The sequence below is a fragment of the Sander lucioperca genome, chromosome 8 (assembly GCF_008315115.2).
Source record: "Sander lucioperca isolate FBNREF2018 chromosome 8, SLUC_FBN_1.2, whole genome shotgun sequence".
Taxonomy (NCBI): domain Eukaryota; kingdom Metazoa; phylum Chordata; class Actinopteri; order Perciformes; family Percidae; genus Sander; species Sander lucioperca.
Window position 1 is genome coordinate 25,249,304 of NC_050180.1, and position 17,810 is coordinate 25,267,113.

At 40.6% G+C, this 17,810-nt stretch overlaps 1 protein-coding gene across 2 annotated transcripts in view; it reads left to right on the forward strand.

Annotated features, from left to right (window-relative positions):
• LOC116050203 (receptor tyrosine-protein kinase erbB-4-like) overlaps nt 1-17,810 on the forward strand; it is a 406,202-nt gene that overhangs the window by 240,812 nt on the left and 147,580 nt on the right. For both annotated transcript variants that reach the window (XM_031300194.2, XM_031300196.2), the window contains exon 3: nt 993-1,179. In XM_031300194.2, the coding sequence (XP_031156054.1) occupies nt 993-1,179 (187 nt within the window). The remainder of the gene's footprint in view (nt 1-992; nt 1,180-17,810) is intronic.

Below are 17,810 nucleotides of genomic sequence, written 5' to 3' on the forward strand. Positions count from 1 at the left end.
CTTGGAGAAAATGTGAAAGACATTGTGAAACTGTGGATTGTATGTATCCAGCTATTGGATCTTGCTGTTACAGGAGGTGGCACGATAAAGACAGTACAAACAGGAACCTTGCTGAACTTACATATATACTGTAGAGGGAAACATATCTTAAACGTGATATTTTTTTTTCTGTAAAAACATGATCTACTGTAAGTCATAAAATAGTATTACTTGATTGTCAATGGCAACTTCTAACAACAGAATGTTGACCAATAAAACTAATATTGGCAGTCAGACAACAGTTTACCAGAGATTGTGCACTGCTGGATTGACTCATAGCTTCTAAGAGGAAGAACTGCCTGCAGAAGAAAAACAAAATGGGAAGAAGATGAAACATCTTTAAAGCATCACACTAGATACCACATGGGTCATGTTTTAAGGCTTAAGCTTTCCACATAGGGTAGAAGAGTCGATTTATGCAAGGTAGATAGACGCAGAACTACCAAGAAGAGCTAATATTAAGTGCTTTTATACTTTTGTTCACTTCCACTTACAGAAGCCAGACCTGAACTTTGAAAGTGCATAATTTGAAACAGCTTATTATCAGCAAAACACATTTTCTTAGAAGAGCTTATAAAAGCCAGTATCAGAGGACTCAGACGAGTATTCCCTTTAAAATAAATGATTACCATCATACGACAAGATCCACCTAGATGGACCAACATCTTCGTTAAAGTAGGCAGACTGTAAAGCATGCAAGCATCATCATAATCAACATGTTGCACAATGTCAAATATATGTATCATCAGTGGTGCACTGATGGCTGAAAACAATGTTGGCTAAACCCTGAGTTCCTTATACTCATGCACTGGAAAACCATCAATGTGGCATCCTCAAGGCCTGCTAGCGGGCACTACATTTTTGTAAACTACCTCTTAGCCTTGTACTAGCTTATTACAATATTTTGCACGGTTAAAACACACTAACATCCCCCTCCATAACTCTTTCCACAGTCAATCCGAGAAGTGACAGGCTATGTGTTGGTGGCCCTGAACCAGTTTGACTACCTGCCTCTGGAGAACCTGAGGATCATCCGAGGAACAAAGCTGTATGAGGACCGCTACTCCCTCGCAATCTTCCTCAACTACAGACGCGATGGAAACTTCGGTCTGCGCCAGTTGGGTCTGAGAAACCTCACAGGTGAGTGATTGAATTATTTTCTGGTTGCTCACATGTTTCTGTGTTGTGTCTTGTTTTGGGGATTTGTGAGTGCCTTTTGAGCAATTATGTGGCCTGTTAGTCAATGACAATGCAAATATGAGTCCAATCCAACTGTGAAGAGGTATAGACCTTTTTCACGGCAGACATGTTGACATGTCATAGTAGGAAAAGCACAGGTGTATTCAAAACCATTAATGATGGCTGCATTCCACTTTGGAGAGGCCCTGGCATTGTGCCTGCTGACTCACTGAAATAGCTTACTGGGACACTTGATGGAATTGAGCCATCATTAAGGTTATCAATTTCAGCTGTGCTTTTCCTACTATGACAAGTCAAAACGTCTGCTCTGAAAAAGTTCCATTAGTGTTGTTTTGCATTGATCTAACAATAAGCTGGTAAAGATATCCCCGATATTATTATTTTGTGGGAGACAATATCCCACAAAGGGCATAACAAGGGGTTGCTTTCTAAAAATCTTTCAATAACAATAACAGTGAAACACTGGTTGGATGGTACTTTGAACATCAAATGAATAAATTGGCCAATATGCTGGTAGTTGTTTACTGGCTTCTACACTTTCACGCAAGATAGACATATGCAGACAGTCTGCCTCTTCTTCTTCTCCCAAGTACCTGACTGGTGCTGTTATCAATTAACCCTATGCTGACTCGTGATGTTGTGAAAAGACGTTACCTCTTCTGTCATTTCCACCCATTGGTCCTGCACACACACAAAATGTTTCACGTCTGATTTACCACCCACTCCACAAGCCAAGCCTGTATCCTCAGAAGTTGAAGAAGACAGTGAATGTGATTTCTGATTTTTTTTTTTAACTAAGTAGGAAAACATTGTGTGGGTGGCTCTGCTTCTTTCTTAACAGTGGATCCTTGTGCTGCTAGATTTCCTTTAGGCGCCCTGACCCTGAGGTCAGTAAGAAATGAAGTGAAGCTTTTTCCAATAATGGGCTAAATGGGGCATGCCAAGGCCACCTCATGATGTGTGAGGTATTATTAACTAATTTTGAAGTTGAATCCAACCTCCCAAATATTCAGAGTGACTGAAAATGAAGATAGAATCAATTGGTGTTATGGCTGAATATAATTAAGTAGAAGTGTTATAGTAAGTCCTGGTCAGTTGTGTCTAGTCCCTTGGTGCAAACACTGCTATGTTGTCTTCCAAAAAATGTTGCTCTTCAGTGAAATCATAACATGAATACTTTGCTTATCATCTTTTACATTTAGGAAAGCCTGAGAAATGAGATTTGAATGATTTATTAGGTAGCACCACATAGTGCCATTCATGTCCTCGATGATGAGGAATGTCAGTAAAATGTGCTTTGAAATTACTTTTTGCTGCTTTTTTCTCCATGGGGATGAGCTCCCAGTGCAGTCAGACTGGATTGTTGGCAACAAGTACACTGAAGCTTATTTCCACCCAAAAATGCAGTGGAAGTAATATCATACACATGTATATATGTTACTGACACTGAGGCAACAGCAGAAAGACAATGTTATCCGTTTGCACTAGAATTTAAAAGATCTATCTGTATTGAGAGATTACAATTCATTCTGAGACTAGAATTTATTTAGATTTGTGAGGAAGAAGCATAGCACTGAGCTTGCGTCTCTGCTGCTTCCAAACCCCCTTTCTAAATAATTCAATTGTCTCTCATTGTTCTCTTCAACTGTTCCTTCCTGGTGATCCCCCAGAGTCGAAGGAAGCGACACAGCGATCCGCAACTGTATGTGCAGAAACAGTATGTGCTTGTGCGTAATGTTCCATCTTGTATTCTTTCTCGCATGTTGCATTGTACTTAGGGAATCTCATTTGTCCAGCACCAGCAGCAGCTTTTTTTTTTTTTTTGCTAAGCCAGTCCTCTTCATTGTGGTGCCAAGTTGAAGCCAGTGTTGAAGGAGCCGGGGCTGGACTATGTGAGAAGCTGCTGTTTGATGTGCTATCCATGGCCTCAAGCCATGAAGTAGAAGGGGAAGTAATGCACAACAGCCATGGCCTGAATCTGCTCTACTTCATAGCTCTGACTGTTTGAGTTTCACCCTACTTTCTTTTCTTACTGACAAATTGAATAGATTCTGCTCACTTTCTTGTTCATGACATTTTTATAATACGATTATTTTCTTGTAATAGGAAGATTCTCTTATGTTATGGGAAGTTTTGTTGTTATAACAGCATACCAACCAGAGGTCTCCTTGGTTCCCTTGACCCAGGGCCCAAATAATGTCCAAATGATCTAATTGTAGCCAGGTAGGCTCTTGTTCTATTTCTCTGGGTTTATATCTCATTATAGGTCATGTGTTGCCTCATTGCAGGGAAAAAAATGTGACCCTTGAGACAAGATAAAGTGTAAACTGTGTCTAGCTGTTCTTTTCGGCCGTGGCTGCTCATTAATTGGTGGCTGCTACCAGTGCTAGTGTTCACTCTCTTTTTGGGTCTGTTATAGTCGACTGCATTTTGGATTAGGTCTAATTATCCTCGAGTCTATTAAAGGCCAGTTCTGACTGCCCTCAGGTCCATTTTCCATAGAGTAAATCTTCTTTGAAAATGTATATGCATGTCAAGTTTGGATAGATGGGGCTTTTTAGGATCAGGTCCAAAACATTGGACTCGTAACAACCTTAAATACCAACTTATCTCTTTATAACAAGAAACTTTTCTTGAAGGGTCTATCATATCACTGCTTTTTGCACAGATGGTCCTGACAGTTGAACAAGCTCTTGCTGGGGGGAGGGGGATAGATCAAGTCGCATGTGTCCCAGTTTGTTCTGTTGCAGTTGTCATCATTCTACAGTGTGCTGCTGAGGAAGGATATAAGCCGAAACCATCCGGATAGATCCACTTGTGTACATCAAGCAGTACATCAAAACTCTCTCCTTCCTGTAAGTGCATTAGTGAGTCCAAGGCTAGCTGTCTCATTCATTACAAGGCCTTTGATGTTGCTGTCATATTGGTCCACCGTTCCTCTGCCAGCAGCTCCCAGGAGAAGTTTAAAATGATCGATATAATCCATAAGAAACATATATAAGAGGATAAATCGTATTAACTACATAAGGGGCTAATCGAGGGAAGCTACAGTAAAAGACCCCTTCAGTGCTGAAACCCACCCGCATTTCTACTCGGGGTGAAATTGCCAACGGATGAAATCAATTTGTCGCTAGTATATTGTAGCATTGCACTTATTGATTTTTTCTGGTGCACTCGCTGCGAGCTGTGAATGGACCCTGGATTTAAGGGGACTGGAGGATGGAGTGGAGGAGGCCTCTGGCTGAGCAGGGATAGGACTCCCTCTGATGCACCTTTCAATCAAGCTTAGCTAAGTCATCCTCATGAATATGAAATATAAGGCACAGTCAAGCTGGGAAAAGTTGAGGGGTGGTGTTTGTGCAAGGGGGTGTATAGAAGTGAATAAGAAATGCTAAAGACTCTTTGCTCTTGTGTGGAAAGTTTAGTTGTGCTGTCTGTTTGATATTACTTTGTGAGGACAAAAAGCTGGTCCCTTTTTCTGCTTTTTGTGATTGCTGCAAAGAGAAGCTTCAAATAAGTCTTTCTACCTTTACTTCCCATAGCCAAGCAAGAAAAAGGTTAAAGACAGCCGCCTCCTGACATTTTCAAAGTTCCTAATCTGTATTTTGATGCATGCTGACCCGCAGTGTCTTCCTTCCTGCTTAGGCAAATGTTTTCAGCCCTTCCGTCTGGATTCACATGAACCCCGGGCAGCTTCTGTGCTTTCACATGGTAATTACAGCCTGCTTCCCTGGCAAAATAATAACAGCGTCAATAAGGAGCACAACACAGATGAGCTTTCTGATTTAACGTATTTTACTGCCACCCCCCCTCCCACCCTTTCCCACATTTTCATCCAGTATCGTTTTTTTTTTTCAGATTTGTTTTGTGTTGTTGATTCATTTTTCTAACCACCCCTACGCCTGCACTGCGTCTGTCCAAAATGAAGCATCCAATCTGAGGCCCCATCTGCTGAATGATCCTCTCTCGTCGCATGCATGTACACAAGCCTGTGTTTTACGCCAAGGCGTTATCCACTCCTTCATGGCCCATCTGCTCTCTCTTTATCTACCCTGTTTTCGGTCTTTCTTCCATCTCTGTATCCCTCTCTCCTTGGCTCTGTGCCTCTCCTCATATTTTAGATAGCTGGCTTGATTTGTTACATTCATGTCTTTTACGCAAATGCATGCAACGTAATGTTTGTACCATTGCGTACTGTATGCAACACCCGTTTGAGCACAGTCCTACTGTGTTCTGCAAAACCTACCGCAAATATTTAATGGGGTAATCTCAGTGAATGTACACTATCATCTGCTGAACGTTTCCTGCTTGATGCACAAGGGAGGCAGTGAAAGGATGAGATGGGATGGGGCAAGGTGAAAGGGATGATTTGAGTCAGTGTGTTTCCCCCAGACAAGGGACTGCTGAGAGGGGGGCATAAAATTGCTGCCTTCTTCTGATCCCTGAGACTTCCCTTCACCATCTAACTATAAAGAGCAATTCTGCCACAGGAGGCAGGCAAGATTGGTTCAAGGCACGTCACCAGAATTTAGTCGGGCCTCTTGCCTGGCAGCCCACAGTCCTCAGGTCTCCTTCAATTGTGTGTCTAATTGATTACTTCCCATGCAATTACTCCCGTGTCACACTCAATATTTCACTGCTCCGGGAAGGGGGCAAGAGGGACTTTCTTTTTGAAGGACAACATTCATATTGTCACATTTGTGAGCCCCTAATGTGGATCGTGAGGAGGCACATGTTAAATTGAAGTCCGGAACGGGCCATCAGTGGTGGTTGGTGCTAATTGATTGCTCTGTAATACCACTGTGTGAAGGCGATAGTGAGACTATTATGGCGTTTTTCCATTACATGGAACTCTACTCGCCTTTTTTGGTTTTCCATTATGAATAAAAGTCCCTGGTACCTGCTAACAGGTACTTTTTTTAGTATCACCTCCGTCGAGGTTCCAAACGAGCTGAGGCGATAAGGTGACGTGAAAACCTGCAGACTACTGTTTGGTCGGAGAGAATCGTCACTAATCACTGTGTCATCATTGCTAGCGACAGACGTGTGTGTCCTGAACAAACCCGCCATTTTTAAATAGTTTAGCCAGTGGTGTTTTTTTTGTTGCCTCCAGCTTCTTTTGAAACGAAATTTGTCTTCTGGCTTTGGCAAACAGCCACATGCCGAGAGTCAAAAACAACACACCTTCGACGTTCTGTGTGTGTGTGTCGCGTTAGGTCACTGCAGCATCGCTATGACAACCAGCCACGTAAATCTGCAATGGAAAATGGAGGACGGGGGACTGCGGTCGAGCCGAGCCGAGTAGAGCTGGTACTACCAGTGGATAAGCACTGTTAGAGCCAATGGTTGGTTAAACAATGGTAAAATGTTTTTTTATGCCAGGGGAATAGGAGGGGCTGAATTTCTTTTAAAAGCTATTTTACTCTATACTTTTTGTGTATTTTTGTGATGCACAAAGCTAACATGGCAGGATACTATTACATTGTACACACTTTCAGTTAAATGCTAGGTATTTCTATACTTTTGGCTACCTCTGCCCATGATGGCCCCAATTTTCCCAGGTCACAAATCAAGAATAATATCCTCCATGACTTCCCACTTCTATAATCTTACAGTCCTTTCTTTCATTCATTTTTTCCATATAGTACTTCCTTTTTTAGATGTAAAATGTAACATGGACAAGTGACTTCATTAATTTTGCTCCAGGGCCATCCCTACATGTATATGTCGCTCACAGTGTTGCCTTAAGGGTGCAGTGTTGCTTGTTTATGCTTTTCTTATTCATTATTATCTTTGAGTGCAATGTTTAAGATTTTAAGCAAAAACTAGGTTTTATGAAATATTTATGGACAACAACAACACAACCTGCTATGAGAAAGTAGAAATAATACTACAAATCTTTCTTAAAGATCTTTGCCAATTAAACGTGTGTGTGTGTGTGTGTGTGTTTGTGTGTGTGTGTGTGTGTGTGTGTGTGTGTGTGTGTGTGTGTGTGTGTGTGTGTGTGTGTGTGTGTGTCTTTGTCTTTGTCTTTGTCTCTGTGTGTTGCATATAATGAATTACTTACTAAGTTTTTGCTCAAAATCTTCGTCAAATCAAGCTCCCTTTTCACATAATGGTACATGAATTACTAAATTTAAACAACCATTAAAGCAACCATTATTATAACACCCTATGTCGACTGCATTTTTCCCTAAACTATGTCAGATAAGCCCTGTAAGAACCGTCTGCACAAAAGGTAAAAAGCCTTAAAAGACATAGAAAGGAAAAAAAAGAAGTAGTAGTATTTGGAAAAGTGGAAGGCAGATACACACACATCAAAAAGATGGCTGTTGCTAATACTATTGAAGCAGCCTGAATCCAGCCTTTGATTGACTTCTGTGCAGCTCAGGTCCCTTGTATTTATTATTTTCATAGAGGGAAGAATTAAATCAACCACCTAGCTTTGATTAATGACCCATCGGCGTTCATATTTGTTTGCTACATAGTTGATATCATGCGAGGATGGATACTACAACAAAGAACATGTGTCCCAGATTAAATCCAGAAATCTAGAAAATGTCACAACAGCTTTTCTGATCTTCCAAATAGTTAAATATTAGGCATTTCAAATGCATGTGAAGTTAGCATCTAAGTACTTTTTTCCATTCTAGGGACCATCTATGGCTTTGTTTTTATGCATGCAAGCATGCTAGTGTGTGAATACATCAGTACAGTAGTGCTCATATGTGTCATATGTGCCTGTTTCCAATAAATAATTTACATTGCCTAAGCCCATGATTGCATTAGGGACCAACCTATGACCAATCTGACTATCCTCACTGGTGAGAAATATTGTCCAGCCCAAGCATCCACCTCTGCCTCACCTTTCATCAGCTAGAGAAATATCCAGTCTTGCCTAAACATGACTACATACCCTTTATTACCAGTTTGCCTTCCAAACTGAACCTCTGTTAGAGGCCTGCTAGAAGGGAGAATCGACTTTCACCTCATTAAAAGTTAAAGTAGGCGTGGAAGGAATTTTAATGCCAATTAATAACAAAACAAAGTCCTCTTCTCTCTTCCTCCGACATTTTCTATTTCCCCTGATCTTAGATCAGGCTACGCGTTTCCATGATGTTGATGTAAAACTGGCTCAGAGACCAATGGGACACTGAAATCTCGGCTGAATTCTACCCTGTTGTTTCAGCAGGGAACAAAAAACAGAATGAGTGTTAATATGTCTGATTGAGTATATGTGCTGGGGATTAATTTGCTTTATAGGTTATGTAAATTAGCATATGTTTCTCAGTCTCTTGAACTGTGTAACGTGTCTGCTCTCTCTCTCTCTCTCTCTCTCTCTCTCTCTCGCTCGCTCGCTCTATCTCTCCCTCTCTCTCTCTCTTGCACTACCGCAGCTACCTGTTCTCTTTGCAAAGTAGCTAATCATTTAGAGGCTGGATTCACTCACTTTGTTGTCACTTCATTGTTTTTCATTATCTGGGTTAAGCTTGGGAGAAGAACCTAAAATGTTGGATAAAGTTATATTTTTTTAGCAAACATCTAGAGTAAGTTTTAGATCTTTGACCATTGACACTAACCCTGAAACTTACATTCCTTTCGATAAGCTGATTGAATGTAACGTTAACATTACATACACATCCACAGCACTTGATAATGTTAAGAATAATAATACATTTAGTACATAAAGTTACATTAATTAACCTTTAATGGCGTGCTTGCCTGCATGTTTTCGTAGTTTGTCCCAGATGTTTTGTTGCTGCATGCTTCTTGTCTAATTCTCAGTGGATTGTAGGTGGTGTAGGTTTCATTCAAGAGCTGGTAATGTCAAATAGCATTACTGACAGAGTGGGGGATACTGCTTCACTAATCGGGTTGGGGCTTTTTTTTACTTATTTGTGTCCATTTTTACTTAATTTGTCCTTTCCTACGTCTTTCACATTATTGTTTATTTTTCATTTGTCAACGAAAAATGTAATGCATTTCATCATACTTCTTTTTTAATGATTATATAGTTTATGTTTGGTTTTTGTCATGAAAAATAGGTCCTCAACAAATATTTTCTGCTATAGTTTATGATGACAAAATCAACACTGCTCTAAGCCTCACTGTTGTTCACCTAGAGTTTATACTGACTCATCAATTGTAGAACTGCAAATAAACGTATATCATAGCTGTCTGGTTGTCAATAAGTAGAATTAAAGGACACCTGCCAGCCAATCAGAAACAAGGAGCTTTTCCAGGGCTATCACAGTGATAATGTGATTCCACCTTGAACAAATAACTAGTGCTATCATTGTTTTTGGCGAAAACAGTCGCGCCTATGTAGTATATCAACATCACTGGACCAAAAATTTAGTTTTTTTTGTTACTTCATATGTATTACACTGTACATGATAACCCATTTGAATAAAGAAATTTGATACAGTTCAGAACAGCCTAAAGACTAGTATTACTAATTACTATTACTTTGTCACACTGCAACATTCAGAAAACCCAAAGTGGACAAACACTCACAAACACATGAAGGGCTTTACCCTTCTAAAATGTATAATGTTCTTGTTGACGGGTCACATGCTTATTTTCACAGATAAGAGGAAAGTTTTATTTTGATTCAGTGGTGGTTTGCAGTTTTACAGCTTTTTCAATGTAAAATAAAGCCACACTAGAGGGCTGCTTACTGTGCTCCATGGCTGCAACACAACAAGCGCCTGGCCGCTTAGGAAGCCAAAACTTGTGTATATTAAATTGGGAAGCGATGATTGGATTTGAAACCAAATCCTCTAAATGATTCCAAACGATTCCAATAAAGAAACGATTCTACTGGAATCATAATTTTTGAAACGATTCCAAGTCGGAATCAGTCCTCGATGCCCAATCCTATTGAAGAGTCTGCCATACGGTAGATATGATTGCAGATTCAAAACAAACTGTGATTGTCATGTTCAGTTTCTGTCACTGGCTGTCATTGTGGCTTTACCATGTCAGCGCATGGCTGTGCATCCTTGACATGCAGTTCTTACTTTGATTCTGAAGGCCAGACTGCATTGCAGACAGGTCTTTGATGTCAGAGGCGCTCAGTGCTCATCTCAGAGGAGGAGCAAAATGAGTGGGGAAGCAAATAAAATAGGAGCTGACTGGCAGCTCGGTGGGTCTCAAAAGCCACTAAGGAAAATGTCACTTTCTATCAACTTAGTTGTGAGGCCTAAATGGACACCTGTGGACTTGAGGTGATACAAGATTTTCATTGTTAGAAACATGAGGTGTTAAACCTTAATATAAACATTTCGGAAATCAGTGTCTTCTTAGGCAGTAAGCGTAAGCTATGTTCTTGTAGTTTTTTGTTTGCCTTTGTAATAATTTTTGCCATCCATTTTCCCTATGACAGCATGTAGAATGTGTTGCTTTACAAAAACTATAGACTTTGGGTCTAGGATAGTGGTTTATCTGTGGATCTTTTAGCATATGTTATATGCTGATGGGATAAAGGTCTTGAGATTTCCAGCTATAACCACCTATTTCAGTTGTTATCATTGATGCTTGCTTTCAACGAGTTTAAAAGAAGCAGTGCTCTCAGAACCAATTTAATAACCTTGCCTCAGTGCCGACACACACATAAACACATAGATTACCCTCCAATGCTACGACTCCTCCCCTTTTCTCCCATGGCAGATTAATAATTAATATGCTTATATTTTGCCTTTTAGGCCGAAGCCTTGTGTAAGTAGAGCAGCTATTGATGGGGGCAGCAGCAGAGATGTTCACAAGTCATTTTTTGTAAGTCCAAGTTGAGTCCGAGTCAAGTCTCAAGTCTTTGAGGGGCATGTTCAAGTCAAGTCTGAAGTCTTTTGCCACGAGTCCAAGTCAAGTCTCAAGTCTCTGGCCATCAGATCTGTCCCTAACACTGTATTGTTAAATCTTATGAATTCAAAGCATATCCTGTAGCTACCATCCATACAGTACATTATCAAAATCAGTTGTAGGATAACTTTATGGGGTCTACTGCAATGCAATCTGAAGAAATGCAAATTAAGAACTGTTTCAATTTCATAACTGTATTTTTCAACATTTTGGTATCTGCACCAAAGAATACATATTTGTCTGTTACTAACTGGCTGTAAAGCCCAACCTTATCATGCATTACATTTTTCAGTGTTCAAAGTTTGAGGGAAACATCTGTATTGAAAGTTAATACACCAACCATGGTGCAAACATGTGAGAACTGATACTTTCCGTATTGCTATTTAACAACAACCTGGTGAAATGTTAACCTAAGTCTGTCATATCATATGGATACAACTATAAAGATACAATTTGCCTGTTCCCAGCATTAGCACAACACTTTGCGATGGTTAGCGTGTTACCTGTGACAATATATGCTAAATGTAACGTCTCTTTCACATTAGCAAGTGACTGACCTATCTGGGTGCGTTTTGAGATGCCTGATGAAGTCCGACGTTGTTGATCCGGCATCATTTATCTTGGTGCGACACACACCTTGCATGTAGCTGTTCGCTTACTGCCACTGTTTACAAAGTTATTGAAAGCAAAACTAATGACAAAAGGCATAACTCCGGGAGGACTTGGTGTTGCCATCCTCAATGCATTTTTTGAGTGTGGCATAGGCATAGTGCATGCGTTACATTGCACATTATGGCAAAGGGCAGGGGACATGCAGCTCATCATACGTTTCCCCAACGTATATGCGGCAATAAAAGAAAATAGAAATGCATGAATGAATTTAGATTTAAAAAAGCAATAATTGCATGAAAACAGGTTGTTGATGAGTCTCGAAGCTCGAGTCCGAGTCAGGTCTGAAGTCTTTTGGGTCGAGTCGCAAGTCAAGTCTGAAGTCAGCTGTTTGTGCGACTTAAGTGCGACTCGAATCCGAGTCTCAGACTCGAGTCCCCATCTCTGGGCAGCAGTGGGTAATGGGACATGAAAAGGACTTTTCTGTTCATCTCAGGACTCCACAGAGATATTGTGGGTGTTACTATATGCAACACCAGGCATGACTTCACCAAATATAAAATATACAAAAAAAGCGTTCCCTGACTTATCTGCCACCTCACCATTATACATTTAATTGTTGTGGTGCTAAAGCTCTGGCTTCCATTAATGGTATTTTTCTCAAGCTCTGTGTTTCCAACTCAATTACCAGTTGTTGCCTCTTTGATAAAGTCATATTCAGTTGTTTTTTTATTATAGTTTGTTTTGTAACAACCAGGCTGGGAGGCCCATTTTATTGCCCATACACAGAGGTCGGTTTGGTCATGGATGTGTTCTGAAAGCGTTTGCTTCACAGTTGTGTTCTGAGACAGTGTAATGCTGGCTGACATCTCGCACCGGGTGGGCAGTCTTACCTTGAGGAAAGTGAAGCAGCATTTGGACAAAATGTTTAAAATGTTTGTCAACATTATCCTTTGACTTGAGAGACAAAAAGAGACAGAAGTTAGTTCATGCAAGACAAAAACACGTATCTGAATATGTTCGACTATGTTATCAAAATAGAACATTCAGACAATTATGCTTTGTAGTTTCAGCTTAAACCTACTTTTCAGTCTTCTGGATGGACTTTCCCACCATGGCTGATTCACACCACATACAAGAGTTGTGTGAACAAAGTGAGAGCTATGCCCTGTAGTGTGTTTTCTGAATGTCTCTCAGTAGGCCTGGAAAAACAAGGCCTCAATGACGTGTTGAGCAAATAATGCACTGACTGAAGCCAGCTTCCTCTGTGGTAAAACCAACATACTTGGTATGCTTGTGGTAAGATATGCTCTCTCTCCTCTCAGTCTTTCCATCTTTCCTTCTCTTTCTCTCTGCGTCTCTCGTTTTGTTTTGCCGATTCCAGAGAGTGTGGCTTATTTTAATTCAGCTGGCAGGCTGATCACACTTCAGCCTTGATAAGCTAAGTGGTCCTCAGCAGCAGCAATTGAAGGTCCTTTTACTGTTTTTTAATCGCTCACTTGTTTGTCCCCGTATTAATCTTTTCTGTCTTACCTTATTTGTCTCTTTCCTCCATTGTCCATGGTTTTGTTTTTCTTTCTCGTCTTATCTCAAGGTATTGTAATACGATTTTCTCCTCCCCCTCCTCTGCCCTACCCATGAAGCTCAGATTACCAGGGTTTTATCACAGTTTAAGTTGAAAATATGCAAGCATGCCCCCCCTCTCCGTAACTATTCTGTCATGATTTTATGTTTTCCACTTCTCATCTTTAAACAGATGCTTTGCCTTGCTCAGTTATAATTCCATAATCCCCAAATTTCAGCCTTTTTTCATAAAGACTAATAGGAAACAATTGCATAAGGGATGGGCCAAATTTAATCAGCAGCCTGTGAATGCAGTTATCTTGGCGGAGAAGAGGCGTATGTTTGGGGGATGGGGGCCATGGCCGACGCCCCCATGCCATCTACTATACCTCAGCAAATATCTCAACAACATTTCTCCTTCAGAGTGACACAAAGGATAAAAAGGACACATGTTATTGTATCAATGTTAAAGATTGAATAATAGCACTGAATGGTTTTCTATCAATTTTATTTGGACTGAAATTGCAACACATTCATTTTGACCAGTACCTGTATTTCAGACCTTAATCATTTGCTGTACTCCATGTCCAATGTCTAGTTTCATTACACAACTATAACTACTATTGGCGCATGCTCTGCTGCGACAGCACTCACCGTTTCTGTCACGAACCGCGTCAAACATTGCTGCCAAATTAATCGGTCTCCCCACACCCACACTCTTACAGCTCAATTTCAAGGCCATCACACACATCACAACCACAGTAGCACAGGATAACACACACCCACTCAACCACCATTTCATCATTCTGCCCTTTGGACGCAGGTATAGGTCCCTGAGGTGCAAGAGAGCGCGCTATGGCAAAAGCCTGGTGCCTGCAGCCATAGCAGACCTAAACAAAACACCCAGATCAAACACATCAGTGCCACTTTAGTTGTTATCTGTTATCTGTCTGTGTTATTTTCCTGCATGTCATTCTGTTATGTTTGTACTTTCATTTTTTTGTAAGTGTGCTGTCTATAACTGTCTGTGACAAAAAAGTTCCCCTTGGGGACAATAAAGTCTAAAGTCTAATAATTTGTAGACCCATGCCCAACTGCTGCTGTACATCCAGGCAGTTATTTCTTCTTTTGTCCCCTCAAAGACAGCCATTTCTCACATGTTTCTCCTTTTCCATTTGTTGCTCCTGTTTTATCCACAGCCCTATCCCCTCTCAAGACGATTTATGTGTTTTCTATTGCCGTATTTATTTATTTTTTAACTCTGTGTCACTTATTTTGAAATGCCTTTATAAGAGGTTTTACTACTTGTTTTCCACCTAAACACTTGACTGCAAAAATAGAGCTTTAAAAGTTTCAATAAAATAATAGGCCTTGGTGAGTCTAATAGTTTCAAATTGAATGATTTTTGTGTTGAGATGGAAGAGGTTGTTCATTACTTCAAAAATTGTGTGAACGTCATGCTGCACACGTGATGCTGCACACGTGATGCTGCGCTCTGACGCGGCCACTCAGCCATGAATGTCAGTCGGCATGTTAAAATTAAATGTTAATTGAATGTGTGTATGTGTCTCCACATACATATGCAGACACAGGCAGTCACATACTGTACATACAGAACATATGTACTCATGAAGAAAACACTCATATGTGGCTGTGCCTCTCTGTTAAATCTTAAATACCTTTTTTTATTTTATTCCAGTTTTATTTCAATCTCCCAACTTGGTGCCATCCAGTTGTTTTGGTCTTACGATGCTTCCTTTTCCATAAACCTTTTCCAGTTCATCTCTTTCTTCTACCAACCACACACACACACACACACACACGGCCCACGCTGTGGCTCTTGACCGCAGTGTGTTCAGAGACAGTCAAATCCCAACGCTGCCATCTCTCTGATGAACCTCTTGCAAAGCACTTTCATGTAGTCGAATTAATGCAGTTGTTCTTTTCAGGTCAATAGTTAAACACATAAAAGTGCAATTATATTTGAATGGGTACCACCATTTCGCTTGGGGACTGCGTTAACTGTTAGAATTGCATGCCGTCCGTGTGGAAGCTGCTTCATCCGTTGACCTTAAAGGAAATATGAAGTTTGTGATGCATGCTGCAAGACATTTCACACTATATACGGTATCTTATATTAGGAATTTCATTGGTTAATATGATACTGTACAATCGTCAAGCCTGCTTCAATTTAAAAGTGTGCGTTAGTGTCTTTATGTTGCTCAGAAAGAGAAATGGAATGATTTAGTGACATGGCCCATGAGCCTTGAAGTTTAGTTCTGAGTCGAAAATGACACCAAGCTTTTTTTTCCTGATGGCTAACAGTATGTCCTACAGAATGTAATGCTATTGTCAGTTTCTCTCTTTTATACTTGGAACCTATAAGTAATATTTTAGTTTTGTCCTGGTTGAACTGTAAAACATTGTGTGACTTCCAGGCACTACTATCTAAAATTCACCTTAAAAGACCATCAATTGGTCACTTGTCTTTAGGAGACAGCCACATAAAGAGTTGCCATGTCTTCTTCGAGTGTGTTTTTCCACTATTGTCAACCAGGGGTTGAAGCATAAAGCCAAAACATCTTGATCGCCCCCTGGCGGTTGGCTGCAGTACAGGGCGGGTGTATGGGCAGGACTTCGATACCACGGCTCCTCCGCCGGATAACTACTGAGCAGACTTTGGCTCCAAAATTACAATCTCTTCTTCTCTTCTGGTTGGCTTGGTTATGTCTATGCACAGACGGATGTACAGGGCAAATTTATGCACTCATGCAAACACATTTCCCTTTTTCTTGTCGTTCACCTACATGCAAGTACACACATACTTTAGGTCTGGTATCTGCAAGCATTTGCTTGGCAACAGTGGGGACTGGAGGGCAAGGATGGAACTGTGCAGCAGTAGCAGATGATGGATGGGATGGGAGATCACCTATTTGTAGAGCAAAGGCAGAGATTTGCTGTCCTGACACCTCCTGTCTGCAAAAGAGCAACTCAGAGCACAGTGATTGACGCAGCGCTGTGTGGCAACATGAGCAGCATATGGAAACTCAGAAACTACCTTCTCTTAAAGCTTATTTTTTGGTTGTTTATCAATGTTGTTTTAAGTGTGTTTCTTTATTTCTTCAGTAGAAAAGCTGAAGATGCATGAAGAGGATGTGGCCTCGGGAGTGAGTCTGCTTCAACAAATAGTTTCATTCACTAATTCATGCATCATCTATTCAATCTTTGCAACCATATTTTAGACACTCTTTACATTACATGTTTCTTTCTCATTATTTTTTTAGTAGCCATCATCTATTATGACAGATGAACAGATACACTGATGAATGATGGCTGGTAAAATAGATGTCATTCATTCTCCTATCATCAATCACTCCAAGTCATTTATTCTTCATCTATCCAAACAGCATGTACAGTTGTTATTGTGCACAATCTTTCACTCACTCATTTGCTCATTTATTTATTTATTTATTAATGTGAGAGTGCAATTAGATTGTCCCTTTATAGCTACCTTGTAGAACTACTTACTGGTGATCTTACTTTCCTCTTCTAATGCTGGCTCTGTAGTTGGGAAGGGTGCCTTTATGGACTAGCAACATAGCTATTGAGAACTTCCCAGTACATAGTTTTTTTTATGGTTTGCCATTGAAACAGTCTAATAAAGTGTCTTTTTCAAGCAATTCATAATAGCAGTTGCAGAAGGCTGGCAGAGTAGTGCTGACATTCCCCACCCACACCCAAATCTTGTAGTGATTCAAATGAGGGACCTTCTGGTTACAAACCCACTGATAAAGCAAACTAGTGATTTAATTGTTGCTCGAGGCACGTATAGCAATGAGGGCCTCATTACTGCTGACCCTGAGCCAAGCATGTGTGTGTGTGTGTGTGTGTGTGTGTGTGTGTGTGTGTGAATATGATTTTAGCAAGCTTCCGTTCTGCGTGTGGCGTCTCATCTCTTATTTTGGCATTTCTTCTAGTATGTCGAGTGCATCCTAGCAAAATCTTCAGCCTTCCACTGCTTCTGTGGTGTACAGCAGGATCTGCGGCCTAGCATTTAGCCTCTTTGACCCAGAATGCATCCTCATCTTCCCGCAGAGTTTCTCCCCTCTGTTCCACTGAGCTGATAGCAGCGCTGAGCCGAATCCAAGTTGAAGCTCTCAGAGGCAATGAAACAGTACAGTGAAGACCCAGGGTAAAATCCCCAGTCCCACTGCTAGAGGAGGGGCGAAACTCCTCTGTCTGTCTCTCCTATTTAATACCTGTCTATCTACTGTAATTACCTGACTGTTTGAGTGTCTTTCTGAATCTCTTGCTGCCTGTCTATCTTCTAACTACTATCCAGCTGACTGTGTTTCCTCTTAATTTTCAGGCCGGCTTGTTTTTCTTATATATACATATATACCTCCCACGGTATGAAGTTAAGATATCGATATGTATGTATGTATTGATGGCTGTAGTCCAGCACATGGACCTTCTTCAGTATTAGAAGAATAAACACTATTGGTGATATCTGATAATGCAGTCCTCTAACACTGGAG